We start from the raw sequence: 15,947 nt of genomic DNA, 5'->3' as shown, positions 1-15,947 counted from the left end.
AAAAAAAATATATATACATATATATATATATATATATATATATATATATATATATATATATATATATATACATATATATATATTTGCTTGAAACAGTGGATATCTCTGCACAATTATTTGCACTTAAATACATGTTTTTTGTATGATTAGAACATTTGAGCTTATATTTGTGTTCAAATACAGTAAGTGTATTTATCTTAACCATTCCTGCCACTTCATCTTACACAATATGGCATTTTTAGGTCTTTTTTTGGGGGGAGGCCATATACCACAATAATATCGTACCGTGATAATATCGTACTATGAGATTTTGATGCCGTTTCATAGATTCAATACAGTATTTGATTATCAATTTTTGTTGAAACGCTGTGCTTTTTTAAGGTAATGAAAGTGTATATTATTGTGTCTGTAATACTATTGTTATTGCTGGCCATATAGTAACTATGTGTTTATTCTGTGCCGCTATCTGATTTGTGATTTACCAGTGATAAGCTGTTTGAAGACTTCCTGTCTGTATGCCGGCAAGATGGTTCTGCCCACACAGCCATCAAGCTTGTCCAGCTCTCAGCAGCCTTCTGTCTGCAGGCAACACCAAGTCTGGCCAAGCGGACACTGGCTGACTTTGATTTGAAGGAGGAGCAAAGGTAAAAACAGTTCCCTTTATTTTGTAACACTTGAACTATCTTTTTATTGAAATGATAATCAGGAGCAGGCTTTGGTAAGGTCCTTTGTAGTTTGTGTAAACATGCTTCTAATGTATTTCTTTCTCATCATTAATGTCATTATAAAGGAAAACTGCACTTTTTGGGAATTAAGACATTGAATATAATTTGTCCTTCAAATAAAAGGTTTGGTTTCCCTTTTAAAAAATCCTTGTGTAAAATTATGTATTACACTGTAAATTGATCCTCAATGAAAGTATATCTGTTGAGCTGCTTTGAACACATTTGTATTTTTGTCAATATTTATTATATTAATATCAATCAACTTTTCAATGCTAATAACTCGTACTTGTGTTTTTATTTTGTCAAGGATCATATTGTCTGAGCTTGAGACTGTCGCACAGCCTGCAGACTGAAAGAGACGTTCTCATATAGAGAAAGCTGAACGGTTCAGGTGATCGTATGACGTATTTAGGACCAGTGTACCTGTATCTGTGTAATAGAGTACACAATGTGACAAAACTCAATCTATAAAAGAAAACTTACTTGTAGATAAGCAGAAGATGCATTTGTGTGTTTGTCCTCTGGAGGCTGCGAATTATCAGCAAATGACTACCTTACTGCTGTATCTTAAAGGAGAACTGCACTTTTTTTTTTTAATTTTGCTTATCATTCACAACCCCTATGTGATACAAGCTCCATTTTTTCTTCTTCTTTTGTGCATTCTAACTCGTAAATAATCTATCAATAGTCTGCTAACAATAGAAGTAATGGGATTTCCACTACTCTGCTTATTCAGCGCTCTAAAAAAACATCCAACAACTTTCGTCAACATTTTATATACACACTGTAAGCATATATGTAATGTAGTAACTGGCACTTTAATAATAACATGTAATATACATATTCTAGTAATTTTAAGCATACAGCAGCGTATTATTTCACAGATGCATCACAACATTCACTATTTACTTCAACAACAGTTACTACTTCTACTAATCATGGTAGACGTCATCAGAGACGACATTGACCACTTTGGGACAAATGAGGATCAGAACTTTATATTTTTTGGCATGAATATAAATAGGATAATATACAATACAAGTTTTAGAAGCTGTGTGCATAGCAGATCCAGCTTTGGAGAAACACAAAGGATCATGTAGCATTGTTGCTAAGTGCTAAGCGAGATGTACAAACTACAAACATAATAAAACAATCACTTACAGTACAATATCCGCTCTCATTGGCATGCCGACTGATGGGATGTTAATTTCTTCCCGTTTAGATATTTCTCACGTGGGGGGGAAAAAAAGCATTTTTTGTGTCTTTCTCATGATCTCCAAGTAAAAGTTGAACAACTTCTTGTCTTATGTCCACAACTTTTACTATTCAGGTGAGGGGAAGGATCTATAATCCAAAATTAACTTTTACAAACTCCAGCTGCTGCTGCTGCTATTGGGCAGCATCAGCTCAATATGTCAACACTGTAACTGCATGAGCTAGTTATCTCTCCGTTATCACGGCTCCACTAAAATAATTTGTCTGTGTTAGCGCTTATAATAACAATATAGCTGATACCTGGTTAATATTCAGGTCACAATATGTAAATGGCGTATTGTTGGTGGTGGGTTTTTTTTAAGAGTGCTTAATGGGCGAAATAGAGTACTCCCATTAGCTGTATTGTTAGCCACCTCGTACTAACCATAGTTTTTACTTAGAATGTATAATAATAATAACAAAAACATATGTGTTCTTGTCTTACATAGAGATTGTGGATGATATACAAAATTCTCCCAAAAAGTGGAGTTCCCTTTTAAATTTGAAAAACATGAGTTGTCATGAACATTACTTTTCATTGAATAATACAGCAGCACATTGTCACACTGCCCAAAAACTGAACATGTTGACATAATTTTCTCTTGGCGATAACACTAACTTCCTGAAAAAAGTGATTAGCTATTTCCTGCAGAATGTCAAAAATGTTTAAAAGGTCTAAAATGCAACAAGTGTGTTTGTTTCCTTTGTTTTTCAATTTCTAAATGGCAAACCAACAAGGTGTCTTTGATACGTAATGGTTACTTTTTTTTTCTCCACAATAACTGAAGTTTTTTTTTAAAGATAAATCGAAACACAATAAATTTTTTTCAAATTTTACATATATTAGTGTAATTAAATGTGGATTTAAAAAGCATAACAGGCATACAGATGTCATTTTTTTTCAAACATTTGAAATGCAGAGTTCACCTAGAAGTAGTTTAACGTGGATTTTGACTTGCAGCGGAATAAACGTTAGAGAAGAAGACAGGAGAACCGGAAGCAGGCATGTGAAAATACATTTTAGGGGACAGTTGCCCAAACCAGAAAAAAGAGCACCCATTTTGAAAACTATTCCTAAAATAATTGTGCATTATAATTAGGAGTTATTCTGACTAACGGAAATCTCTACAAAGTTGACAACACAGTAAGCCTACACACATTCTTAGTGCGCAAGAAAATGTACCAATTCAGTGTGCCGCATCGAGTTTTGAATACACTAAATGAATACAGGGTAGAAAAAACTGACATCCTCTCCTTTTTAGTGCACAAACAAGCTAAAGAGTATCTGAGTGCCTTCAGAAGTTAGCACTTATTTAACAGAAGACATTGCCTGTAACACGGCATACAGCAGTGGTCCCCAACCTTTTTTTATCCGCGGACCGGTCAACGATTAATAATTTGTCCCGCGGCCCGGGGGGGTGGGTGTCCTTTTTTTTCTTTTTTTTTTTTTCTTCTTTGTCATGAAAAAGGGACGTTTTTGTCATGAAAAAGGGAGTTTTTTTGTGGTTGGTGCACTATTTGTAAGTGTATATTGTGTGTATTTTATGTTGATTTAATAAAAAAATAAATAAAAATAAAAATATATATATTTTTTTTAATAAAAAATTATTCTGCGGCCCGGTGGTTGGGGACCACTGGCATACAGAACCTTACCAGCTGAAACTGCTAAAGTCGTCTTTTCGACAGACCTTTTAGGCCCCGTTAGTGGTAGTGAATGTCTGTTCTGTACTGTGTCTGTTTCCTTTTTCAAAGGCAGTGTCGTCGTCTTCGGCTTTAGGGCTGTGTCGTGTGCATATTGTTGTGTTTTCTCCATGATGAGGCTGAGTCCATAACACCCTAAGGGCTGCCTGAATGATTGAGTGCTTTAGATTTGATTTAATTGATCGTCGTGACCCATTCGGCATGTGATGGTCATAAAAATCCATAAATTAGCCGCAACTTAGTATATAAAGCGCATGGTAAAGAGCATGAGACAAAAAAAGTAGCCGTTATTACTGAACCCATAGGAATGAGCAGGAATTCATTTACGGCAACAAATATGAATTAAAAAGCTGCATACTGAAAAACTGAATGAGATGGGGGCAGCACTTTGATACATTTTGTGTATTAAATTATGGTCAGCTTAATGATATGTTAGCTTGGTGTATAGGTGACAAAGAAAATTTGTGCAAAATCTAATAACATATCCCATGAATTCATTTATAGGACATGCCAATAAAAAACAGTCTACATTTTAAAAATGGCCACGGGCCGCACTTTGGACACACAATTTGTTTTCAATCTGGGACCCTTTAAATGTTGACTAGGTTTGGGGAAACCTCTGATTGGGACCAGCTCGCGTGCTTGTGTGTGTGTGAGCGTGAGCAAGTCAGTACAGGTGTGTGTCTCAATCTGTAAGCTTCATTCTCTCCACCAATCATCAGCCCAGCTGACTATACAACCAAATAAGGGCAAATGAGCTGCCATGAAGGGGATGGCCCTCTTAGATGGGTGTGTGCTGTTTTCCACAGTGTGTCAAATCAGCCTCAAAACAATGGGATAATGCTAGCATCTTTAGAAGCTTCTAACACAATCTTTGTTGAGAGTTGATTTGCTTGGAAGAGAGAAATATTAGTAACAAGTTTGCAACTTCCCACACATTGTCCTGTACTCCTTCATGCAACAAGATCAGGGTCACACAAACACAGGATGTGATGGAACGTCCTGATACTTTGAATACCTCTCCCACGTGTTTGCGCGAGGTTCTAAACTACTCTTGGTGTTGCCACGATTGAATGGTAAACAAAGGGGAAATGATATTTGCTATTATCCTGAAACATAAGGAAGGGACTAGGAGGGAGGACAGACCAAGAGAATCATGAAAAAAGTAGCATTAAAGTGTGCGTTGTAATTTTTATCTAAAACTACATGATTGTGAAATGATGTCGCAGAGGGCATTTTATTTCAAGCCAGGACTTTCAGCCGTACAGATTTATCGCTTTAAATGTAAAACGAGATGTTAGTTGAGTTATTTACTACATCATAAATAACAAATGCATTTTAAACACACTTTGTCCATGATGCGGCCCGGCGGCTATTGTTTTTTTTAAAGTCCTGTATCTTACAAATGTCTTTATTTTTCTATAAAATGGAGAATATTCATCAAATAAGGATGTTCATTGTCTAATCAGATTCATTAGATTTTGTTGTCGAATATGCGCAGAATGTTTTTTTTTGTATGTGGCAAAAGATGAGACTTTGACGCAAGCCATATCAAAAGACGAGAGAAAAAAAAAATAAAAGATTAAAATAAAATTGAAAAATCGGTCTTAGCCTAGGCCCTGGAGTGGGGGTGCAGACTGAGGCCAAGGGGAAAAAAGGGAGCATGTCAGTGCTGACGGCAAGACACAGGTGTGACAGTCTTAAGCCGTCGTCGCGCAGGTTCAGCAGATCACCATGGAAGGACATGCTTTTGAGCAGGTTTGACTCTTATTATTTCAATAATTGCGTCTTTTGCCGGGTTGCTTTTCAGCCTTTCCGTCCGCTGCTCGCTCCTCGCTCTCCTTCAGTCGGCTGCGTCATTGTCGTGCGCTCCGTCTCTCCTTTCCGTCTCTCCGATCGCTCTTCATCCGCTCCTGCAGGCTCTCCAACTCCTCTCTCGATCTCTCCTCCTTCTCCCCTTTTATACAGCTGGAGCAGATGAGTTAACTGTGTGCAGGTGTGTGTGCCACGCACCTGATTCAAATTGTGGCGACGTTGCTCGCAGCAAGCCCCGCCTCTTTGCTCCGCCGCATCCTCCGCCTCCGTGCTGTCATCTTGGGCAGGGCAGCGTGCCCTGGCCCGCCGTCGGCCCGTCGGCTCCGCCTCTCCACAACAGGTGATTAGGATAGGATAGGATAGGATAGGTCTTTATTGTCATTGCACAAGTACAACGAAACTTTGTTTTCAGCTCAAACCTGTTCAAGATTAGACAAACAAACAGTGTACAGGGTTACAGAACAAGAACACTGATGGGATTAGATTTCACATGTGGTACGTGTTAATCTAATCATCTGTTGCCTTTAACAGTAAGCGGCCGGGAGCAGGAGGCGAGAGAGGATATGGACGAAGCTGAAAAGTCGCGTCCTGCTGGAGAGAAAACTTTTTGTTTAAACATATGATTGTTAAAACCTGCACGCTTGGCTCTTGTGCCGTGTCTGACTGTGAGACTGGGAGGACGCAACTTACACAGTGCCGCATCTATTTGACTAGGACTATGATAACATGGAAAATATTTTATTCAAATAAAGTTATGGCAACAATATAAAACAATGTATTAGTAGTATGAAATACATTGAAATGATACTCATGATAAATTAATTTCAATCATTTAAGAAAAACTTTGAGTGCAAAATTACAAAAATGCAACAAAACAAGATGAATACGTTCTCTGCATGTGGATATTTGTAAAAAAATAGAGTCAACAGGAAGGGGGAGGAGCAAAGTGTGCCTGAGTGAGCAGTTGAGAGAGAGTTGCGTTTTTGTGGACCGTTGGATTCAGAGAGATGCTGCACTTATATGATCTCTGAGGAAAATCAAGTGATTTGCGAGACATACATTCAAGAAACTGCAATTAAGTATCGATCAGATACAAACACCCACCTTTGTATCAAAACTGCTTGGCACTCAGCCTTAAGGGTTGGAATTTGGGGTTAATTCACCAAATATGAATCCTGGGCGCGGCCACTGCTGCTGCTCACTGCTTCCCTCACATCCCAGTACATGTTCATGGAGGTAAAAGACAAACCTGTGTGGACTAAGTGTGGCTGTAATGAAAGTATATCATCTAAGAAACACAAAGACAAGAATAAGGACACAAAACAAAGGTTACAGAAGTTGGAAAAATTAAAACAAGGTCTTAAGTCCTGGCAGGCTCTGTTCATTAAAGCCACATCCCAAAGCAATGGTGTCGTTTTGACAACTGACAACATGTTTAATTATAATTATAATATTTGAATGATGATAAATGAATGTCTTGTGACAGTATGCGGTTTGTGGAAACAATCGGTTGCTTTTCCAAACATTTTTAATAAACTGCCAACATTAAAATGCTAAACTGGAAGTGCTCATAGTTAAATGTTTTTTTAAAAACACTGACACAAAGTCTAAGTTCATTGTGTTCGTCATGGTGTTTTTGAAACGACACCAATTCTTTTTTCAGTTTTCCACTTTCGTTAAGTGTTTTGCCAAGAGGATTATTTGTAGTATGTATATTTTTTTAATGTGCTTGTTCTATTTTTGGCCAAAGTAAGACAAAGAAAATAATCTGAAGTTGTCTTTATTTTCAAGTTATTATGCCATGATTTTACCAGTATTAATAAGCCTTAGAGACATATCCTCCATCTTGCAAAAAGCAGCATAGTCTTCATTCTGTCCTGCAAACTGCCTGTCAGTGCATCTGTGTGACTCAACATGACAGACAACAATAGTGAATTGAGCAGCATGTCGTCACATGGAAATATTCACATGCGTTCTATTTGTCATTCAAATTAGCTTTTGCACTTTACCACGCTAAATTAGGATTCATATTGGAAGCATGCCTGATTCAAATAATATTTACCATGTCCAAAATCCACGACAGAAGATGGACAATTACTTTTTCATTTGAATTATTGAGCCACTGCAAAGCAATACAAAATAAATAAGCTACAACTCATGACATCTGGATATGGAGTGTCCAAATGAAGTAGTTCATCATTCAAAGGTTGAACAAGAAGTACAAACCCTGTTTCCATATGAGTTGGGAATTGTGTTAGATGTAAATGTAAACGGAATCATTTTCAACCCATATTCAGTTGAATATGCTACAAAGACAACATATTTGATGTTCAAACTGATAAACATTTTTTTTTTTGCAAATCATTAACTTCAGAATTTGATGCCAGCAACACTTGACAAAGAAGTTGGGAAAGGTGGCAACAAATACTGATAAAGTTGAGGAATGCTTATTAAACACTTACTTGAAACATCCAACAGGTGTGCAGGCTAATTGGCAACAGGTGGGTGCCATGATTGGGTATAAAAACAGCTTCCCAAAAAATCCTCAGTCTTTCACAAGAAAGGATGGAGCGGGGTACACCCCTTTGTCCACAACTGCGTGAGCAAATAGTCAAACAGTTTAAAAACAACATTTCTCAAAGTGCAATTGCAAGAAATTTAGGGATTTCAACATCTACGGTCCATAATATCATCAAAAGGTTCAGAGAATCTGGAAAAATCACTCCGCGTAAGCGGCATGGCCGGGAACCAACATTGAATGACCGTGACCTTCGATCCTTCAGACGGCACTGTATCAAAAACCGACATCCATCTCTAAAGGATATCACCACATGGGCTCAGGAACACTTCAAAAAACCACTGTCACTAAATACAGTTGGTCGCTACATCTGTAAGTGCAAGTTAAAGCTCTACTATGCAAAGCGAAAGCCATTTATCAACAACATCCAGAAACGCCGCCGGCTTCTCTGGGCCCAAAATCATCTAAGATGGACTGATGCAAAGTGGGAAAGTATTCTTTGGTCTGACAATTTCACATTTCAAATTGTTTTTGGAAATATTCGACATTGTGTCATCTGGACCAAAGGGAAAGTGAACCATCCAGACTTATCGACGCAAAGTTCAAAAGCCAGCATCTGTGATGATGTGGGGGTGCATTAGTGGCCAAGGCATGGGTAACTTGCACATCTGTGAAGGGACCATTAATGCTGAAAGGTACATACAGGTTTTGGAACAACATATGCTGCCATCTAAGCGCCATCTTTTTCATGGATGGCCCTGCGTGTTTCTGCAAGACATGTGCCAAGCCACATTCAGCATGTGTTACAACAGCGTGGCTTTGTAAAAGAAAAGAGTGCGGGTACATTCCTGGCCCGCCTGCAGTCCAGACCTGTCTCCCTTCGAAAATGTGTGGCGCATTATGAAGCGTAAAATACGAGAGCGGAGACCCCGGACTGTTGAACGACTGAAGCTCTACATAAAACAAGAATAGGAAAGAATTCCACTTTCAAAGCTTCAACAATTAGTTTCCTCAGTTCCCAAACGTTTATTGAGTGTTGTTAAAAGAAAAGGTGATGTAACACACTGGTGAACATGTCCTTTCCCAACTACTTTGGCACGTGTTGCAGCCATGAAATTCTAAGTTGATAATTATTTTGCAAAAAAAAATATCTTGTCTTTGTAGTGCATTCAATTGAATATGGGTTGAAAAGAATTTGCAAATCATTGTATTCTGTTTATATTTACATCTAACACAATTTCTCAACTCATATGGAAACAGGGTTTGTATGTTTGGAAATGTGCAAGAACTAGTCTTCAAATAACCATTATGATCTTAAACCTACAACCTTGTTGATTGTTACTTAAAATAAAAAGTAACACTGATAGTCACACACACAGTAGGTGTGGTGAAATTACCCTTTGCATTTGACCCATCCCCTTGTTCCACCCAGTGTCTGCTTGGAGTAAAACTTGCTCAGGGACATTTCACAAATTTAGGGGGGTTGTGTGTGTACTTACGTAAATATGTATATGTACAAAACCTGTGAAGTTGGTGTGTTGATAATAAAAACAGAATACAATGATTTGCAAATCCTTTTCAACCTATATTCAATTGAACAGACTGCAAAGACAAGATACTTAACGTTTGAACTGGTAAACGTTATTTTTTAGAAATATTAGCTCATTTGGAATTGATTCCGGCAACATGTTTAAAAAAAAAAAAGCTGGCACAAGTTGAAAAAAAGACTGAGAAAGTTGAGGAATGCTCATCCAAGACTTATTTGGAACATCCCACAGGTAAACAGGTGGGTGACATGAATGAGTATAAAAGCAGCTTCCATGAAATGCTCAGTCATTCACAAACAAGGATGGGGTGAGGGTCACCACTTTGTGAACAAATGCGTGAGCAAATTGTCGAACAGTTTAAGGACAACATTTCTCAAGGAATTTAGGGATTTCACCATCTACGGTCCATAATATCATCAAAAGGTTCGGAGAACCTGGAGAAATTACTGCACGTAAGCGGCAAGGCCGAAAACCAACATTGAGTGCCCATGACCTTCGATCCCTCAGGTGGTACTGCCTCAAAAACCGGCATCAGTGTGTAAAGGATATCAACACATGGGCTGAGGAACACTTTAGAAAACCATTATCAGCAAATACAGTTTGTCGCTAAATCTGTAAGTGCAAGTTAAAACTCTACTATGCAAAGCGAGAGCCTTTTATCAACAACACCCAGCAACGCCGCCGGCATGCCTGGGCCCAAGCTCATTTTAGATGGACTGATACAAAGTGGAAAAGTGTTCTTGGGTCTGATGAGTCCACATTTAAAATTGTTTTTGAAAACTGTGGACGTCGGCCCAAAAGAGGAAAAGAACCATTCGGACTGTTCTAGGTGCTAAGTTCAAAAGCTATCATTTGTGATGTTATGGGGGTGTATTAGTGCCAAAGGCATGGGAAACTTACACATCTGCGAAGGCACCATTAATGCTGAAAGGTACATACAGGTTTTGGAGCAACAAATGTTGCCATCCAAGCAACGTTATCGTGGACGTCCCGGCTTATTTCAACAAGACAATGCCAAGCTGCGTGTTATAACAGCGCGGCGTCATAGTAAAAAAGTTTGGGTACTAGACTGGCCTGCCTGTAGTCCAGACCTGTCTCCCATTGAAAATGTGTGGCACATTTTTGAAGCGTAAAATACGACAACAAGACCCTGGACTCTTGAACAACTTAAGTTGTACATCAAGCAAGAATGGGAAATAATTACACCTGAAAAGCTTAAAAAATGTGTCTCCTCAGTTCCCAAAGTTTACTGAGTGTTGTTCAAAGGAAAGGCCATGTAACACAGTGTTAAAAATGCCCTTGTGACAACTTTTTTGCATTGTGTTGCTGCCCATAAATTCTATGTTAAGGATTATTTGCAAAAAAAAAAGGTTTCTCAGTTCGAACATTAAATATCTTGTCGTTGCAGTCAATTCAATAGAATACAATTTAAAAAAGAGTTTGCAAATCATGGTATTCTGGTTTTATTCATGATTAACACAACGTGCCAACTTCACTGGTTTTTTGTTTTGTATATATATGTACATTTATGTGTGTTATTATACTGATTATATAGTTCAGCACCTCTGTGTGATCAGTTTTTACTTTCCACCCAAAGTCTGAATGCTTCTGTACTATATGTATATAGTATAATATTTAAACAACACATTTGTTCTCTGGACTGGACTATGCACCTTACCTCCTTTTGCACTATTTTTCTTTTCTTTCTTTCCTATGTTTTGCATATTTGTAGACTGTCGCACTGATACTGGAGTTGCTTTTAATCTCATTGTACCTGTGCATAGTGACAACAAAAGGCATTCTATTCTATATGTATGTGTACATATATATGTGTATGTATACATATGTAAATATATATGTAAATATATATATGTAAATATATATTTTCATATATGTAAATATATTTATATTTACATATATATATTAGTGATGTATTTCTCATCTCTCATATATATATTTACATATATATGTAAATAAATATATACATATGTGTATATATATATATCAATACACCGTATTTTTGGGACTATAGGTATATATATATATATATATATATATATATGTATATTACAGGATACATATGTATTATATACGTATACATATATATGATATATACATATACATATTATAAAGTATTATATATGTATATAAATGTGTGTACATATGTATGTTTATTGTTTATTGAATGGATCCCCATTAGCTGACGCCAAGGCGACTTCTAGTCTTCCTGGGGTCCATATAGGAGCATACAAAATTAAAAAACAAAGAATACATGCATTACCAAACATTATACAATGGAAAAATACAACATAAGATAAATAAGCTAGTTAAAACCAGTATTAAAAATACACGTCATGTGGGCAGCTGCAATAGGTGTATCTTCAAAGCTGTCTTGAATGACATTTTTTCTTGTGAGAGATTGTGTGATGGCAATATATTCCAGAATGATATACATCTATACATGACTATATTTGAGGAGGTTGGTCCTGGGAGCAGCAAGTGCCAAATAGCCGTTGCTGGCATTCCTAGTGTAATGAGTATGTGTGTTAGTTGATTTTAAAAACTGTTTATAAAAGTAATCTGGTGATTGATCTAAAATGATAGTTCTAAAGAACATAAAGAGACAACGCTGCATCTTTTGTTCAACAGACAACCAGAACAGGCGTGAATGCATAAATGAAATAGTGCGCAAAGAACATTCAAGGAACAGTCTAGCCGCTCTGTTTTGAACAAGCTGAAGTTTGTACAGGTCGGACTTAGTTGTAGCGGACCATATTATAGGACAGTATCGAAGATGAGAGAAAACCAAGGACTTTATAACTTGACCCATTGTTGAGGATGTCAACAAGGTGGAGCACTTTCTGACCATGGCTAAACCTATTCCCATTTTCATTAAAATACTATCGATATGATCGGACTACACAGTTGACTGTCTAATAGCACACCAAGCAGTTTTGCTTTTTTGACCTGCGCAATAGGTGTAGCTGACATTGAAATGTGAAACTGAGGGTCACCAACAAGCATATGCCTGGATCCAAAAAGAATGCTTTTGGTTTTGTCAAAATTCACAACAAGTTTACTATCATTTACCCAGCGTGACACTCTATCCATGTCCTGATTTAAGTTATTTTGTCAGTCATTTAAGGTAGAGGCAGTGCTATATAGAGTTGTGTCATCCGCATACATAACTATAATGGTGTTTGTTGTAACACGGGAAGCTCATTAGTAAAAATAATAAAAAGTAAAGGAGCAGCTTCCTTGAGGCACGCCGCAGTAATTGTACTTGCGTTCAGATAAGCTACCATTAAAACACACTCTCTGTGATCTTCCTGATAGATAGCTTAACATCCAAGAAAGTGACATACTATTAAAACCATATTTTCTCAGTTTGGAGATCATTAAGTTGTGATCTATGCCATCGAATGCCGCACTAAAGTTAATCAGGCCAGTACCAACCATCTTCTTGACATCCATTTGTGTCAAGAAGATGGTTGGTAATGTATATAATGTATGTATACATATATAAACGTGCTTATATATGTATATCTATATGCAGGGGCGCCACTAGGGATTTCGGGCCCCACGAAAAGAATCTTTGCAGGGCCCACAACACATAATTTCATATAATTTCATCATCATTAGGGGCCTCTCTGGGCCCCCCTTCATCATGGGCCCCTAGAATCTGTCTCCTTTACCCCCCCTTTTCGGCTCCCCTGTCTATATGACTATATACAGACTCAATCTATAGGTTTTGACCTCATGTAAATAAGAAAATATGTTTAATAGGTGTACATGCCGTGTTTGCCATACATTCAAAATGAAAATGTATCATCCAAGTTTTTATATAGTTATTTATCTCACATATTTATACAGTATACATATATATATATATATATATTCATACATATATATGTAAATATACATACATATACATGTATATGTATATATATATACGTACATATACATGTGTATGTATACATACATATATATGTATTTATATATATATTCATACATATACATTTATATGTATATATATAGATACATATACATGTATATGTATTTATATATATACATATATATATGTGTGTAATATTATTTAGTATCAAAATATATAGTATATATAATTTTTATCAACATTAACGCATGTGATTCATCATCAAAAAATGATCTCATTAATCATGTGTAACACATAAACTATGTAATTTATTTTGTGTGCACCCTGAAAGGTTACCTAGAAAGTGTATGTTGGTACAAGGTCAGTAAACAGGTCAACGCATACGTCAGTGGAAAGATGAGTGAGGAGACTGGCTGGTGTGTCCACAGGTACTGTATATTTACCTTCGAAATACATTTTGACGGTCCTTTGAATAAAACTGTTACCAAGTTTTCCGTAAAATAATTGACATACATTGAGTTAAAATAAAATAAAAAAATGTTTCTGTACGACGCTCTGACAATAAAATTGCCATTTGTGTCAAAATATTGGGGTCTTTTTTAAAGTTAATTTATTTTATGAAAGCAATTATTGACTGTTAATAAAAATTCGAAGGTGTGTTTTTCCTATGCTAATATTTATTTCAAATTGTTTTGAGTTTTCAGAAAACAGTGACAAAAAGACAGTTGAAACTGACATAGTATACACAGTTGCATGGATGACATACATGGATCCCATCTCCAGTGCACGCCATGGATAATTAACATACAAACATGCTTCATTGACAGCTTTTGTCCCCCGTTTGTTACATTTTAAATTTCCAGTGCTGATATTGGGGGGGATCCGATACAACTTTTTTTTACTCCTGACATTATACCGATATTGGACTATTGGCTGACACTGATATTGAATTTATTCGACATCAGCAGGGATCATCATACTTGGATTATTTTTGAAGTGCTGAATGTTGGAAAAGATTTGATCAAGTGAAATTGGTCAGAGTGACAACAGTAGGTATGAAAGTCAAGCCCATGACACAATAAGTTGAATGATGCGGACACGTTTATTACTGGATACTTTCTTATACGCTTTTGCCTTGGAGACTTGGTATGTGTAAATTATATCTATAGTTATATATTACTAACTATAACTATGTGATACTTGTTTATGGTGACAAATGTGAAGTGAAGCATATTTATATAGCGCCTTTTCTCTCGAGATTCAAAGTGATTTACAAAATGAAACCCATTATCTACATCTTTTAGCTACATTTAAACAAGTTTGGGTAGCACTACGATTATGTCGGTTAAAGTGTCTTGCCCAAGGACACAACGGCAATGACTAGGATAGAGGAAAGCGAGAATCGAACCTGAACCCTGAAGTTGCTGGCACAGTCCCTGTTCGGTTTTAAACTGCATTATTGTTCAGTTATTACGTATGCTTGGGGACGTGGCTCAGTTGGTAGGTGCCGGCAATTTGAGGGTTCCAGGTTCAATCCCCGCTTACGCCATCCTTGTCACTGCCGTTGTGTCACTGGGCAAGATACTTCACCCACCTGCTCCCAGTGCCACATACACTGGTTTGAATGTAACTTAGATAATGGGTTCCACAATGTAAAGCACTTGTAATCACTAGAGAAAATTGTTATGTAAACATAATTTACTTCATGTCTAGCTTGTGTGATATTGTGTGCTTAGCTGTTGTGTAGCTGCTACCACCAAGTAGCCTATCATCTTTTATAATTGACTTGACTAAAATATAAAAACTACCAACTTTATGTGCTGATCGGAAGACATTTAGATGTTAACTGGCTGTCCAGCTTTGCACACGTAAACATGCTGCTTGTATCGGACGTTTTACTTGCAAGCTGATATAATACCATGTTAATTTTTTTTTCTGCCTATTTTGAACCGATACCCAATATCAATATTAGATTGGGTGTCAGGTTCAAACACTGATTACATCTATTAAACAGACAAGAAGCAAGTTATCATGCAGAGACAGAGTTCCATTTAGCTCATGAGGAGAACGCATGGCGCTGTACACTTAGGCACAATCTCGCCCTACGCGCTACGGTACAGCTCCCGCGTCCCTCAATTTATTCGGGAGTTTCCCAGTCAACATCATCGAGGCCGCCTCTAAAAGTAGTGGTCACACATATCATGCAAAGGAGTTCCAGTACGCACAATACATGACGGAATGGGCTGGGTCCTTGTCTCTGCTTCGTCTGCGTGCCGTCGTCCTTTCTTCGTTGAGGTCCTTGAAGTCCTTGGCTGTTAGCGAGCTAAAACAAAGATAACATCTGCAGCTGGGGCCACCTCTCAGACAAGAAGTTTTTGTCCTTGCACAGATACAAAAAGTACAGCTTGAGCACAATAGCTAATAACTAGAGCAACTGACTTTAAGCATACTAAAGTTGTGTGATAACTTACACATAATTATTCTAACATTGG

General features: G+C 37.2%; 1 protein-coding gene across 3 annotated transcripts in view; it reads left to right on the top strand.

Moving 5' to 3' along the window:
• The window catches only part of ptcd3 (pentatricopeptide repeat domain 3), a 47,138-nt gene that overhangs the window by 27,906 nt on the left and 3,285 nt on the right, over positions 1–15,947 (top strand). Inside the window, exons 22-24 of one of the 3 annotated variants that reach the window (XM_061901514.1) lie at positions 486–644; positions 1,033–1,116; positions 6,027–6,262. In XM_061901514.1, the coding sequence (XP_061757498.1) occupies positions 486–644; positions 1,033–1,078 (205 nt within the window). In that variant the 3' untranslated portion in view covers positions 1,079–1,116; positions 6,027–6,262. Of the gene's footprint in view, positions 1–485; positions 645–1,032; positions 2,669–6,026; positions 6,263–15,947 lie in introns of those variants that run through there. The other 2 variants (XM_061901515.1, XM_061901513.1) reach the window with 2 other exon arrangements.

Source organism: Nerophis ophidion, linkage group LG05, assembly GCF_033978795.1.
Source record: "Nerophis ophidion isolate RoL-2023_Sa linkage group LG05, RoL_Noph_v1.0, whole genome shotgun sequence".
NCBI classification, from domain to species: domain Eukaryota; kingdom Metazoa; phylum Chordata; class Actinopteri; order Syngnathiformes; family Syngnathidae; genus Nerophis; species Nerophis ophidion.
The sequence above is the reverse complement of the archived record's forward strand: the minus strand, read 5'-3'. Positions and strand labels throughout refer to the sequence as shown.